The 14,184-nt window shown below is 35.0% G+C and overlaps 1 protein-coding gene across 4 annotated transcripts in view; it reads right to left on the reverse strand.

Moving 5' to 3' along the window:
* LOC150079116 (serine/threonine-protein phosphatase 4 regulatory subunit 1-like) overlaps window positions 1–14,184 on the reverse strand; it is a 672,615-nt gene that overhangs the window by 159,731 nt on the left and 498,700 nt on the right. For all 4 annotated transcript variants that reach the window (XM_090384028.1, XM_090384027.1, XM_090384026.1 and 1 more), the window contains one exon: window positions 11,607–11,765. In XM_090384028.1, the coding sequence (XP_090240154.1) occupies window positions 11,607–11,765 (159 nt within the window). The remainder of the gene's footprint in view (window positions 1–11,606; window positions 11,766–14,184) is intronic.

The following is a 14,184-nucleotide window of genomic DNA, read 5'->3' on the forward strand; positions in this document are numbered from 1 at the left end:
GATACTGAACAAATTGGAGCAGCGTGGCACTGGAGGCAAATTGCTACTATGGATAAAGGGATGGTTGAGTGGGAGAAGACAGAGGGTGGTAATCAATGGACAATACTCTTCATGGACTAATGTTATTAGTGGAGTCGCTCAGGGTTCAGTATTGGGTCCATTGTTGTTTTCTGTATTTATAAACGATACTGATGATGGTATATCAAGCATAATATCCAAATTTGCAGACGATACGAAGGTTGGCAAGGTTAAGGACACTAATGACAGCACACTGCTGCAACAAGATCCAGAAAAGTTGAGCAGATGGGCTGAGAGGTGGCAAATGAAGTTCAACATTGACAAATGTTGTAAAGTACTACATAAGGAAAGCAGTAACCATAGAGTAACATATCAACTCTGTGGTACTACACTGACAGAGGTAGAGAATGAAAAGGACCTGGGGGTAATTGTGCAGGCAGATATAAAGTTTTCTGAGCAGTGCTGATGGTCTGCAAGAGTAGCTGATTGTGTCTTGTCAATGATACAGGAATTTTTCTAGCTGGGATAAGGAGGTGATGATCCCCTTGTATAAGGCAATGGTAGGGCCACACCTTGAGTTCTGTATACAGGTCTGGAGGCCTCATTTTAAGAAGGATGTAGAGCTGCTGGAATGAGTACAGAGAAGGGCAACAAGACTAGTGAAGAGATTAGTGAATGGAACAAAGGGTTGCTCTTGCGAAGAAAGACTTTTCAAGTTTTGCAAATTACAGTGTCCGGAGAATAGGCACCTGCGAGGTGATCTGATTGAGGTGTATAAAGGCTTGAATGGTTTGAGCATGCTCAATGCTGATGGGATTCTTTGTCTTGCTCAAAATAAATTGCCTGAGAGGGCATAAATTCAAATTAAGGAAAGACAGATGTAGGACAGGTGTGCGGAAGTTTTCCTTTAGCCAGTGTGTAGTTGGTTTCAGGAACAGACTTCCATCCTTTGTTATGAAAGTTGATAGCCTAAATAAATTTAAGGCTGAGGTGGACAGGTATTTGGAAAGAATGGAGGGGTGAAATGGGAGCGTTGTTTTTTTGGCTGATGCTGCATAAGCTTGCTTTCTTGCATCATATGCCTCTACTAATGCTAATGCTCACTGCCCTCTTGCAAGTGTTACAATTTTTCAAGGCACCAGACAGATGCCAAAAGCTCCTAAGCATTTTTAGATTTTGATTTTATTTTCAGTGCTTTTCACCAGAATATTTTAAACATTTTATGTAATCATTTAATGCATGTTTTCAACTGATGTATTTAGTTTTTATTTGCACATTTTTTTAATAATAAATATATTTTCAAGTCTGGTTAGAGTAATTGAAAAATTATTCATAGCCATGAAATGCAATGCTCAGTAAATACTCCAAAGCATATTATTCTAATTTTAATATCTTTTTTCAAGCAAAATTGATAAAATTTAACCTTTGAATAAGAAAAAAATAGTTTAAAAACTGTTCAATTTATAATAATATCCTTTTTTGTGGACACAACTATGGAAAATACATTTTTTCAGCATGTTCACATATACAGGGTGTCTCAAAAATATTGGTACAAATGTTTAGGGGAGGTGGGTAACATCTTAAAGAATGTGAATCGCATAGGAACCCATAACCGGAAACGTCACGGGAAAGTAGTAGCAGAGGCACAAGAAGCAGAAATGACACAAGACAGTAATTATTGGCAAACATTTATTTGACATAATATTAACAATGGAGTACGAGATGGATGCATTTCAAGATGTTACAACAGATGCTCGAAGGTTCCACCATGAGATGCGATGCATGCGTAACACCGACGCAGCATGGATTGGCGGACACGGTCGAACACACCTGGAGTTTCTTTGACAGTAGCAGCAGCGCAGATGAGTCTCACCACGAGATCCATTTCCGTCTCCTCAGGCAATTCATACACGGCTGTGCAAGTAACCTTACAATTCCTAAGAGAAGTCCTTGAGTGTAGTGGAAAAAGTGGAAGTGTTTAATAGGGTAGATCGGGGCATTTAAAAAAAAGGAAAGAAAAGAAATTACTTTAAAATTTGGTATCCCAGCTAGTAGCATGTCAACCATTCTGAAAAACCGTGTTTCGATTCTCAAACTGTTTGAGGAAACAGGACCCAGTCGGAAGCATGTGAAATTATGCCTGTATGAAGGAAGATGCAGGTGAAGCAGTTTTTAAATGAGTACAGCTGATTCAAGACCAAAAACATGCTGATATCAGGGTCATTAATAGAAGAAAAGACTATGGAGTAAGCATCTTTTCTGGGGCATAAAACATTCCAAGCCAGTTTTGAGTGGCAGGACCAATTTGAAAAGTGCCAAGGTGTACTCAAAAGCTATTTCTGGTGTAGGTGGGGGTTGTAATCAAAGAAGACTGTGTCCATTGGAAAGGAACAGTTTTGTAAAAAAAATTATGGAGGACTACGAGCCCAAAGACATATTCAACTTTGATGAAACATGTCTATTTTATAAATGTTTGCCGAATAAGACACTTTTAAAGGTTATAAATGTTTAGGTGTTAAAAATAGTAAGGAAAGAATTACACCCTTGGTTGCAAATATGGCTGGTAATGAAAAACTGAAGCTTTTGGTAATAGGCAAAAGTAAACAACCCTGATGTTTCAAAGTAGTAAAGTCATTAGAGTTGAATTACAATTACAACAAAAAACCTCGCATGACAAGCGAAATTTTTGAAACATCATTAAAAGATGACTAAAGAAAACAGAAAAATCGAGTTGATTGTCGACAACTGCCCTGCCCATCTTCACTCAGTAATTTCAAAACTTACAAGTGTGAAGCTAGTTTTCTACCTTCTGAATAATTCTTCTTCACTGCAGCCAATGGACCAAGGCATTATCAAGAATTTGAAAATGCACTACCAAAGGCACATACTGAAAAAAAAAATTATACTGAGAATAGAAACCAACCAATCTATGGATTCTGTTACAGATTTGCAGATGTGCATATCAGAGCTGGTGAAAGTGTGGAGTCAAGATGTGACGGAAACAACGATTAAGAAGTGTTTCACAAAAGCAGGTTTTGTTAAAACACCAATTAACAGCAATGAGAGGGATGAACTACTAGAAGATATTGAGCAATCTTCGGAAGAACTCCAAGTGAGAGGTATGATTAGTGGAGAAATTGTGCTTGACGAATGTATAGGAGTTGATAATGATGTCATAGTAGCTGAATATCCGAGTGACTCCAACATTTTGGAGAGTATTCAAAAAACTTGTGACAATATCAGCAATGAATTGGATGAAAATGAGTGCAATATTAAACCTACCAAACATAAAAATGTCAGCAGCATTTTAAAATTTGTATCGAGGCCTTCAATAGGAAGAATATGTGCCAGAAAATGTATATGAGTGTTTAAACCAAATGCAAACATTTTTATGAACAGTAAAATCCAGTTTACAACAAAAAAAAAAAAAAAAAATTTTACGAAATAATTATTAAAAGTGAAATGATATATTGTGTGGCATCATGTACGTAGTCATTTCTACGTAAATCTATGTGTGTATTAATAAATTAATTGTTTAAAATGTTAGAAATCTATTCATTCCCACTTATTTCTGATTTATTTTCCATCTTTTACTATATTTCTGAATGTTGAATTATGGTATTTTTCATTTTTGAAAATGTCATATTTCTTTATAACGAAATCTCTGTTTAATGATTTTTTTCAAGTGAATGATTTTGTTAAATAGAGGTTCGACTGTATATATGTGTGTGTGTGTGTGTGTGTGTGTGTGTGTGTGTGTGTGTGTGTGTGTGTGTGTGTGTGTGTGTGTGTATACACAGAGAGAGACTTAAAACAAAGGGAGGAATGGGAACAGAGTAATAAACATTATACAGTTGAAATTCAGCTAAATGGTTAAGTTGAGAAAACAGAAATATTAAGTGCTCTATAAAGTTTCATAGTAATTAATAATTAAAATAAATAAATAATAATTAATAAGTAAGTAATTAAACTCCACCATTGTTGGTCCCATGCCCGGATGAGAAAGTAGGGGGGGCATACCTCCTGTAAAAAAAATCCCGGGCTCGGCTGTCTCCGGACGACAGTACATGGGATGGGCCCCTGCCTCGGTTACAGGTGAAGATGGAGGATCTATCTTCAGCAACAGTGGAAGTCTGTCACTCTTCCAAGATACCGGTCCCATCTAAATTGTGGACTATGCAGCAGAGGAATGGCAAGCCAGCTGCACATTTGCCTTAAATCCTATGGATCTCAGTCATTGTAAGATAAACAGTCATGCTACCACGTCTAGGGTAACTGATGCGGCTTTTCTTATACCAGGGAGAACAGCTCTGAAGAAAGCTACATGGTCAGCCAAAACTCAAATGTATCTCTCAACGCTAAATGTAATATCACTTTACAAGACCAAGAAAATAAAATTGGTAGAAGAAGAATTGAAAAAGATCAAATGGGATATCGTAGCAATGTCAGAGACACATTGGACAGAAAAAGGAACACTGGATATGACATAAGGAAGAATATTTTACTCAGGGAGAAAAGACAACATACATAGAGAAGGAGTCGCTTTCATAGTAAAGAAATATCTATTAAATTCAATAAGAGAAATTCACCCACACAGCTGAAGAATGATAAGTTTAAGAATAAAAGGTAAAGAAAAAGGAATCTTCATAAAAATAATCCAGGTATACGCCCCAGACTCCTCATTTGATGATACAGAGACAGCTGCCTTCTATTCAGACCTACAAGAAACCATAGATAACACAAACAAAAAAGATATTTTAATAATAATGGGAGACTTTAACGCAAAAATTGGAGACTTTTCGACAGATTTCAGTGACGTATTAGGAAAGTTCGGGATAGGAAACAGAAATGAGCAAGGAGAAGAACTCTTGAACTTCTGCAAAGAAAATATAAGTATGCATGGACATCACCAGATGGAAATACAAAAAACTGTATCAACTACAATTTAATAAATAACAACTGGAAATCATCCATTCAAAATATTAAAACTCATAGAAGTACAGATTTTGGCACTGACCATGAACTGCTAGTAGCAACAATTAAATGGAAATTTAAAAATACGAAGCCAAAGAACAATAGAGCAACATTAAATATATCATGATTTGAAGAAGATAAAATAAAGAAAATTTATGGGAAAACACTACAAGAAAAATTAAAAGACAAACTATTCATTATCTGTGGAAAATATATATGGGAGAAAACCAAACAATTGACTAAAGATGCAGCCTTAGAAACCTTGGGAACAAAACCAAAACCAAATAATCCTTGGATTACAGCAGAAATTTTAGATGTATGGATGGAAAAAATACAAATGAAAAACCTTCTAAACAAAGAAAATAGTCAAGACAAAAGGGAAAAATATAAAGCCCTAAAAAAAAAAAAAAAAAAAAAATAGACAACCTATGTACAGTTGCTAAAAGGAAATGGTTGGAAGATTTAAGTAAAGCAGTGTGAAGAGACAAATAAAATGTCATGACTCTAAAACAACTTATCGGGTTATAAAGGAACTCTCTAAAACATACATCATGAAAACACTGATGATGAAAAATAAAAACAATATAAAAAGAGGAAACATGCAAGAAATTAAAAAAGTATGGAAAGAATATTACCAAACCCTGTTCAAAGGGGAAGGAAAAAACACTCTTGCCTTAGATCAAGCATGGGCAACCTTTCCTAGTTCGGAGGCCAAATTATCATTCTGTCTCCAAGTCAAGGGCCAGACCAAATTATTAAATAAAATAAATTAATATTAAATGAATTAAAACAAATTGCTACTTCATATTTTATTTATAATATAATGCTTTGGTATAAAGCTCTACATAAATTTTATAATATAATGAATGACATAACAATTTAATGTGAAGATTGGCCTTGTGTACCTGAACTAAGAGACTATCAATATTATTTAAGGATAATCGCATAGAATTTTCAAGGCTTTTGTCCGTTATTCTTGTACGAATTTTTAATTTATTGTATTTCATCCTCGAAAAAAACTGTTCACACATATATGTGCTGCTGAAAAGACAAATGAATTTTCTTGAAAAGGCACGTAAATTTGTATATTTTCCTTCCACCAAATAAAATTTATAAAAATCCGTCAAAGCAATGTTGTTAAATTGTGATTTTAGCACTAAATCCGCCTGATGCTCAATAAGTTCTATCTAAGTTTTCTGGCACATTATTTACATCAGCATCCATCGGACGAGTGAATGTAGAGTCTTTGTTTTGGAAGTCGGCAAACCTTGTATCAAATTGCTCTATTAGTGCCTTCAGTTCTTCTCCATAACAATTATAAGGGATATTTTTATGAGTTGCTAGAGTAGGAAAATGATAACAATTTTTAGCTCTTATCTGACTTTCCAACAATCTTAAGTTTATTACAAAAAGTTTTGACATGTCCATGCAGTTCATGAACCAATTTTCCTTGTTTTTGCAATTTGAGATTCAGTTTGTTTAGGTATCTGGTGACATCTACAAGAAATGCGAAATCACACACCCACTCATCATCTTTTACTTGGTTAATTGTGTTTCCTTTTATGTCCATAAAATCTGCAATGTCTTGTCTCAGATCATAAAATCGTTTTAACTTTTTACCTTTACTCAACCACCTCGCTTCACAATAATAAGACACCTTCATAATCCGAAAATAGGTCTGCCTAATACTCCTTAAATTGGCAGTGATTAAGTGCACGTGACTTAATAAAGTTAATACTGGCTACTACAACTTCCATAACATTTGTGAATTTAATCGATTTTGCACACAGATTTTGTTGGTGGATAATGCAGTGAAAATTTGTTAAATTTTCCTGATGGATCTGTAGTTCTATTGCTCTTTCATGAACTACTCCAATAAATCCCTTCCGTGCACCAACCATTGCAGGGGCTCCATCAGTGCATATGCCAGATAGTGAATTCCACTTGAGTCCAAATCTCTCAAAGACTGTGTTGACTGTTTCAAATATATCTTCACCGGTAGTTGTTTCCTTTGAACGGCCGAAGCACCAATAATTCTTCTGTGATGTTGAAATCTGCATCAACTCCTCGAAGAAATATTGCTAGTTGTGCTTTATCGGAGGCATCGGTGCTGTCATCCTAAGCAATTGAAAATGCTTTCGATCTAGCAATCTTCTCTTTTAAACTTTTTTTGATATCATCAGCCATAATTTCTATCCGTCGGACAACAGTACATCTCGACAAACGAATATTCTCGAAGTCTTTTTTCCTTTTCAGGACATGCAACATCCAGCAGACATTCTTTGATAAATTCTCGTTCACCAAATGACTTTGAATGCTTAGCAATTTTTTCGCTTACCACAAAGCTGGCTTTGACAATGCTGTGGTGCTGCATTCTTTGCTTGTTGAACATTTGCTACTGGGTATCCAAGTTCTTCTTCAACTTCTGTATTTCATCTTTTCGTAGTTGTCCATCAATTTTTTGGTGATTTGCATGTCTCGAAGTAAAGTGTCTCTTCAAGTTGTATTCTTTGTTAACAGATACGGATTCCTTGAACAACAGCAAACATACAGGAAATCCTTTATTCAGAATAAAATAATAACCCTCCGTCCAGTTGTCTTGAAATTGACGATTCTCTGCATCTACTTTTCTTTTTTTTGACATAACCCCTGACATTGTCCCAAATTTATAAGTGATATTCAGAACTGTCAAACAAACTGTCTTCTACACCACAGGCACTGAACAGAACACAACATCAATGCAGGCACCAAACTGACATGTTGTAACACATTCACACACGCTGATAGTCAAAGTGAGAAAGAGACCTTGGTGGGAGAAAATATGGTGTGTTTTGCGCAAGTCATATGACGTCAGCTTAATGTGAGTTGGTAGAACAAACCATGTTTTCTCCCACCATGAATCAGACAAACTTCGCTGAAACAGATTAGGGCTGGATCAAAAGAAGTAGAGTGGTGGATATGGCCCGCGGTTGCCCATATGCGCCTTAGATAATAGAAGAGATAAAGCACCCTTGATAACAAAAGAAGTTCAGAAAGCAATTGGCTAAATGAAGAATGACAAGGCACCCAGAAATGATGGTATCCAATCCAAGCAGAACTATGGAAATTCGGAGGCGATGCAATATTAAAACACCTCACACAATTGTTTAATCTAATTTTATTTACAGGTGATACACCAGAAGACTGGAAAAGTGGAATAATAGCACCTATACACAAAAAAGGAGATAAAGAAAATTATAGACCCATTACCCTTTTAAACCATATATATATAAAATATTTATAAGGATCTTACAAAATAGGATACTTAAAACATATGAAGAAACAATAGGGGAAGAACAAGCAGGATTTAGAAAAGGCAAATAAACAATAGACCAAATATTCACACTAAACATCATTGCAGAAAAATATTGGAATAAGAAGAAACCTCTTTATCAGTGCTTCATCGATTTCAAGCAGCAGGCATTTGACTCTGTAAACAGAGAAAATTTAATGGAGCAACTACAAAAAATCCCACTTGATCATGAAATAATCATGTTTGTAAATAATTTCTACAAAAATACAAGAGCAATAGTAAAAATCAACAACCTTAAAACAGAGAAATTTGAAATGGAGAAAGGAGTCGTGCAGGGATGCCCTTTATGTCCATATCTATTCAATATCTACCTAGAAGAACTAATGAAATCAACTGAAAAAAAAAAAAAGAGGCACAATAATAAATGAAAAAAATATAAATTACATAAAATATGCAGATGATATTGTGATTTTAACAGAAACCAAAGAACTAAAAGAAATATTAACAAACATCCATTAATGCAAGCAACAATTATGGAATTAATATTAATATAATAAAACCAAAGTAAGACATAAACATCCAAAATCAACAAACAGAACAAGTACAAAAATTTGTATACCTGGGCTCTCTAATAACCGGAAATCTAAGTAATATTGACCAAATTAATCACAGACTGAACATCGGATGGACAAACATGAACAAACTCAAAAACATATGGAAGAGCAATAAAATCTCAAATAGTCTAAAAATTAAACTATATGAAGCTGTCATCATACCCAAAGCAACTTATGGATCAGAGAATTGGGGAATAAATAAGAAAGAAAGGCAAAAAATAATGTCATTTGAAATGAGATGTCTAAGGAAAATCAATAAAACAAATTGGAGAGAACATAAAACTAATGAACAAGTAAGGAGAGATCTAAATTTTGAATGCAGAATAATAGAGCAGATCTACAAAAAACAACTTCAGTGGTTTGGACATGTGAACTGGATGAAACAACACAGGCTGCCTAATGTAGTACTGAAGGAGGAAGAATTGGAGATAAGGGACCACAACAAAGACCCAAAAGATCCAATGCCTAAAGGAAAACACAATCATTCAGAGTTATCAACAAATAAATGATGCATGATTCAAGAGATCGGCAATGGAGGCCGAGATCTAAATAGGGACTCAACCCGTGCCAAACAGAAGAGTAGAATAATAATAATAATAATGATGATGAGTAATTAATTGATAAGGGGATAAATATATTTACTTTTAATTTATATTAATCACAGAAAATTAAAACAAACTTTTATTTATGAAAAAAAAAAAAAAAAAAAATGAACATGCCTGAAATGTAATTACAGTATCTGCATACAGTAAATAACTTTTTGTTATTTCAATTCCAAATGTATATTTTTAATTAATTTTTAAAAATAAAAGCATTTTTCAGGAGCACTGAGCTCCTGAGTGTTTTTAGATCTTATGATTTAATATTTTAGTGCTTTTAACCAGAAAATTTTAAACATGTTAAATAACATTTTAATGCATCTTTTTAATCAATGTTATTTAGATTTTTTTGGACAATTTTAATAATAAATATATTTTGAAGTCTGGTTGGAGTAATCAAGAATTATTCAGGTATAAAGGTGAAAATACTCTCCAGAAAAATTATTATTTAGCAACTGATAGCAAAGAAACATTGTTATTCAGCAACTAATAGTAAAGTGCAACTGACCTCAAACTAAAACAATATGAGAATTGACTAATTTTCTACACTAATAAAAACATCAGCAATTAAATACAGGTAGTTCTCAACTTTACAAGTTAATTCATTCCTAGTGTGCGCTCGTAAAGTGAAAACATGTAAAGCGGGAATTTATTTCCCATAGACATAAGGTTAAAAATAGGGGTTACATTCTCAACAATGAAATTAGTTAGTTAATTAGTTTATGTTTAACCAATGATTGATTTATCGAAAGAAATGAAAACGTAGTCTGTAAAATCAAGCAAATTATAATAATAGAGAAATTATTTATGACTTACAAATGTTAAAGAATGTTTATTCTTCATCATCATCAACTAAATGCACACATATTGATCACTCATTATTGGCTCGGCACTCGTTGGTTTGTTGTACGAGGAGTCATCTTCTTCAGAAATGCTTCAAGAGGCATTTCTTTCCAAGATAGTCTTCTCTTTTAATTATAAATTTCACGATAGCATGCATAAGCATTTTTTAAGGGCACACACAAACTGCAACTAACATGATTCACGTGGAGTAACAAGTTTATGAAGCTTAAAAAATAGGAATGTAAGAGAAGATTCTGAAAATTTATTTATGGTTTTTATACGATTGAAGATTTCAGTAAAGAGGAACCACATTTCACCCTAATAACATTAAAAAACCACACAATTCCAGCTATCGGTATTTTTGCAAATGCAAGAAGATCGAGATTACTACCCGTTTATAACTGCTTGCAGTAAGAGAAAAGCCCAATAAACTGGAAAGTGCAAATCGTTTTTATTGTTTTATGGTCGTGACCTCCAGAAATGTGCTTTAGAAAAATATCACAAAGGCATTTAAAACTGATTCTTATAATGGAACATATGATAATGATGAAAGTGTAGTGCTTTTTAATGATTTGAATTGGTAACTAATACAATTTACAAACCATGCTCACGACCTTTTATATGGCCTTAAGGTCACGCTCATGACCTTAAAAATTACATTTTAGAGTCACCTTACGATATTTTATGAATATGATAGTGTCACTGGAACTGATTAATATCATAAAGCAGGGTACACTGTATTATATAGCTATACATGTGGTTTGGAATGCAGTATTTATGAATTTTAACATTCATTTTTTGCAATTAATGTTCATATTTTCAATTTTGTTGATACCTGATACTTGGGGAAAAAACCTTGTAAACCCAGGAACTCGTAAAGTGAAAACTACCTGTATAGATAACGAAAATCAGTTTGTCCCATGAAAAAAAAAAATATTTAATGAAAAACATTTCGTACATTGAAATTTATCTTTCAGTAATAATGTGGAGATGACATTTTGGCTAATTTAGCTACTGTGATAAGATTATACACTACATTATCATTGCTGATCATCCTTTAAAAGATGTTTTTAATACTGTTTTAAGGATTTACTTTCTTTTTTTTTTTTTTTTTTTTTTAATTCTGAAAGTTATACTTTCGATTCTACAGGGTTTTAGCTAAACTCACTGTCTCACTGTGTAGATATATTTGATTAAGATATCAGAAGTTTTTAAATTCGAAATTCAATGAAGTGTGAATTTTAAATGTAAAAATTCAATCCTTACCCATCTTGACTGATCTGTGAGGAGATTAATAAATAGGGCTGCTAATTCTGACTGTCGTGTGTCCATCGAGCAGACCAATGAAAGAGATGTAAAAACTTCTGCACAAGCTTTGCGTACTCCCCAGACTGTATCATTCAATAAATAATGGAATTTTGGTAACTGAAAATCAAATTTCATAAAATTATAAAACATAAACATGAATATAATTTGCTCAATAATACGATTTCTAATAATATTTAGTATTAGCCATGTGGAAGGAAGCCCAGGCTTCTGCTACACTAGCTAAAAATAAATTAATAAATAATAATAAGGGATGGGAAAGACAGCAACGGGCCACCCAAGCAAAAGATGATCAAGGAGTTCTGGGGTAACATAAGGAGCAGTGCAGCAATACAATGCCTCTGTAGCCGGGTGGGCAGGAGCAGCAATGCACAGCACATGCTTCTTGATTAGACCGGGGTTCGAGCCCATGCCCACCAAATACGGAGGGTGCAGTAAGGTCAGGGAATGACCACTGCATATCCCCGGAGCAATATGGTCTTGGTTGCTGATGCTCCTAAAAACCAAATAACGAACTAACTAACAAACAAGCAATATAACAGTTGAGAACCTGGGATAGAACTAGAATGGAAAAAAAAAAAAAAAAAAAAAAAACGAGGGATGTACAGGAGATGACAGAATGGGAGATCCAGGGGGGAAGAAGTACAACAGTTGATCAGGAAGTCCCACAGCTCGCAAACCCCAGGAATATATAACATCAAAAACTTGCACACACAAGCACCTAGCAGGACAGTTCACCCCGGTTGATCAGTCACCCAGAAACAATTCCAGTTTCTCACTCAAGGAATCACATACCTGAAAGCTAAGGACCAAGGCAGAAGAAACTAGGCAAAATATCACACTACTTGGAGAGCAAGTACATAATGGCAAACAGGAGAGGGGATGCAAGCAGATGACCAAATGATGCAAGGAGCAATTAACCACTGATGCCACAGTGATAGGGAAAAAAAAGCCTACAAGAAGCACCGCAACCTGTACACAGCCTACATTGATGACTGAAAGACCTTCAATTCCATGCCTCATAGCCGCCTAAGAAAGATGCTGAAGATCAACAGAGTCAATCCGAAAGGGGGAAACTTCCTAGAAGCAACTAGGATAAAATGGAGTACCACCACCATTGAGTACATTACAACCCGATTGATCCCATTCAGGAGAGGAATCATTCAGGGAAAAGCTCAGAGCCCACTGAGGTTCTGTCTAGCACTCAACCCACTATCCAGCATGCTCAACAACAGCAAGTATGGATATAACCTCAAAGAAGGAAGAAAGGAAGGAAAAACCTGTACACTCTCTTCCACCTGATGCATATGGATGACATCAAGCTCTATACGGCAACCGAGCAGCAACTCCAGCACTACTCTAGATCACCGAAGAATTCAGTAATGATGTCAGGACGGAATATGGTCTAGAGAAATGCAAGACCCATGGATTGCATCAGGGGAAATTAGGTGGCAGAAACTACAAGCTACAGACTGTTAAAGAGATCGAAGTCATAAGAGGGGAGAGATCTACAAATAACTGGGGATGATGCGGGCTCATCAGTTAGAGCACAAGGAGATCAAGGCCTGCCTGCCTGACTGAAAAATACCATCAGAGACTCAGAAGCTCAAAGAAAAGCTGAGTGGAAGGAACACAGTTAAAACCACAAGCACATATTAAGTCCTAGTGCAAACATACTCCTTTGGGATCATAGATTAGACTGATACCGAGCTGGAGGATATCACAAGAAATACAAGGATGACCAAGAGCTGCCAACAACATGAAGTTAGCAGTGGGGAGACTGACAATAGCTCAGAAAGAAGGACGAAGGGGCCTGATAGATCTCATCAAGCAATAGAAGAAAGCAATAGTGAAACCTACGTATTACTTTCAGAAAAACACAATGCCAATCTACCACAACCTAAGGAAGATAGACAAGCAGCATATCCCACTCAACCTAATCAAGGAGACACCTTCTACCCAGACATAACAATGACTTCCATCAAGATCACACAGATAAAATGGCTTCCAATGGCTCACAATCTGAAATCTTGAATACATGTAGGATAGTCAGAGAGTTCTTCGACCAACAGTAACAACACCAGACAAACAACCATGTTTGTGTACTTGGTACCAGTAGCTTTCTTGGAGTTGAATCCCCTCCCTCCTCAGGGAGAAATAATATAATAATAATAATACAAATTTATTCTTCTTACATCACATTTACATCGATATAAATTCTTAAGGATATCTAACTTTACCAACAAGTTTTTTTTTTTTTTTTATGTCACTAACAATACACAAGATTAGTATTAGTATTAGTAATGGCTGTATGGTGCAAGAAAGCCTATGGCTCATGCTGCACCAGCCAAAAAAAAATTAAAAAAAAAAAAATAAATAATAATAATTAATAAAAGAAAAGGAAACTAAACCTATCATCCTATGCGTTTCCCTGACCCGAAGGTATTATCCAGATGACTTTTGAATTTCGCCAAACTGTCAGCCTCTACCACCCATGTAGGCAACTTATTCCAGTAAT

Source organism: Mastigoproctus giganteus, chromosome 10 (assembly GCF_048544385.1).
Source record: "Mastigoproctus giganteus isolate SK-2022 chromosome 10, ASM4854438v1, whole genome shotgun sequence".
NCBI classification, from domain to species: domain Eukaryota; kingdom Metazoa; phylum Arthropoda; class Arachnida; order Uropygi; family Thelyphonidae; genus Mastigoproctus; species Mastigoproctus giganteus.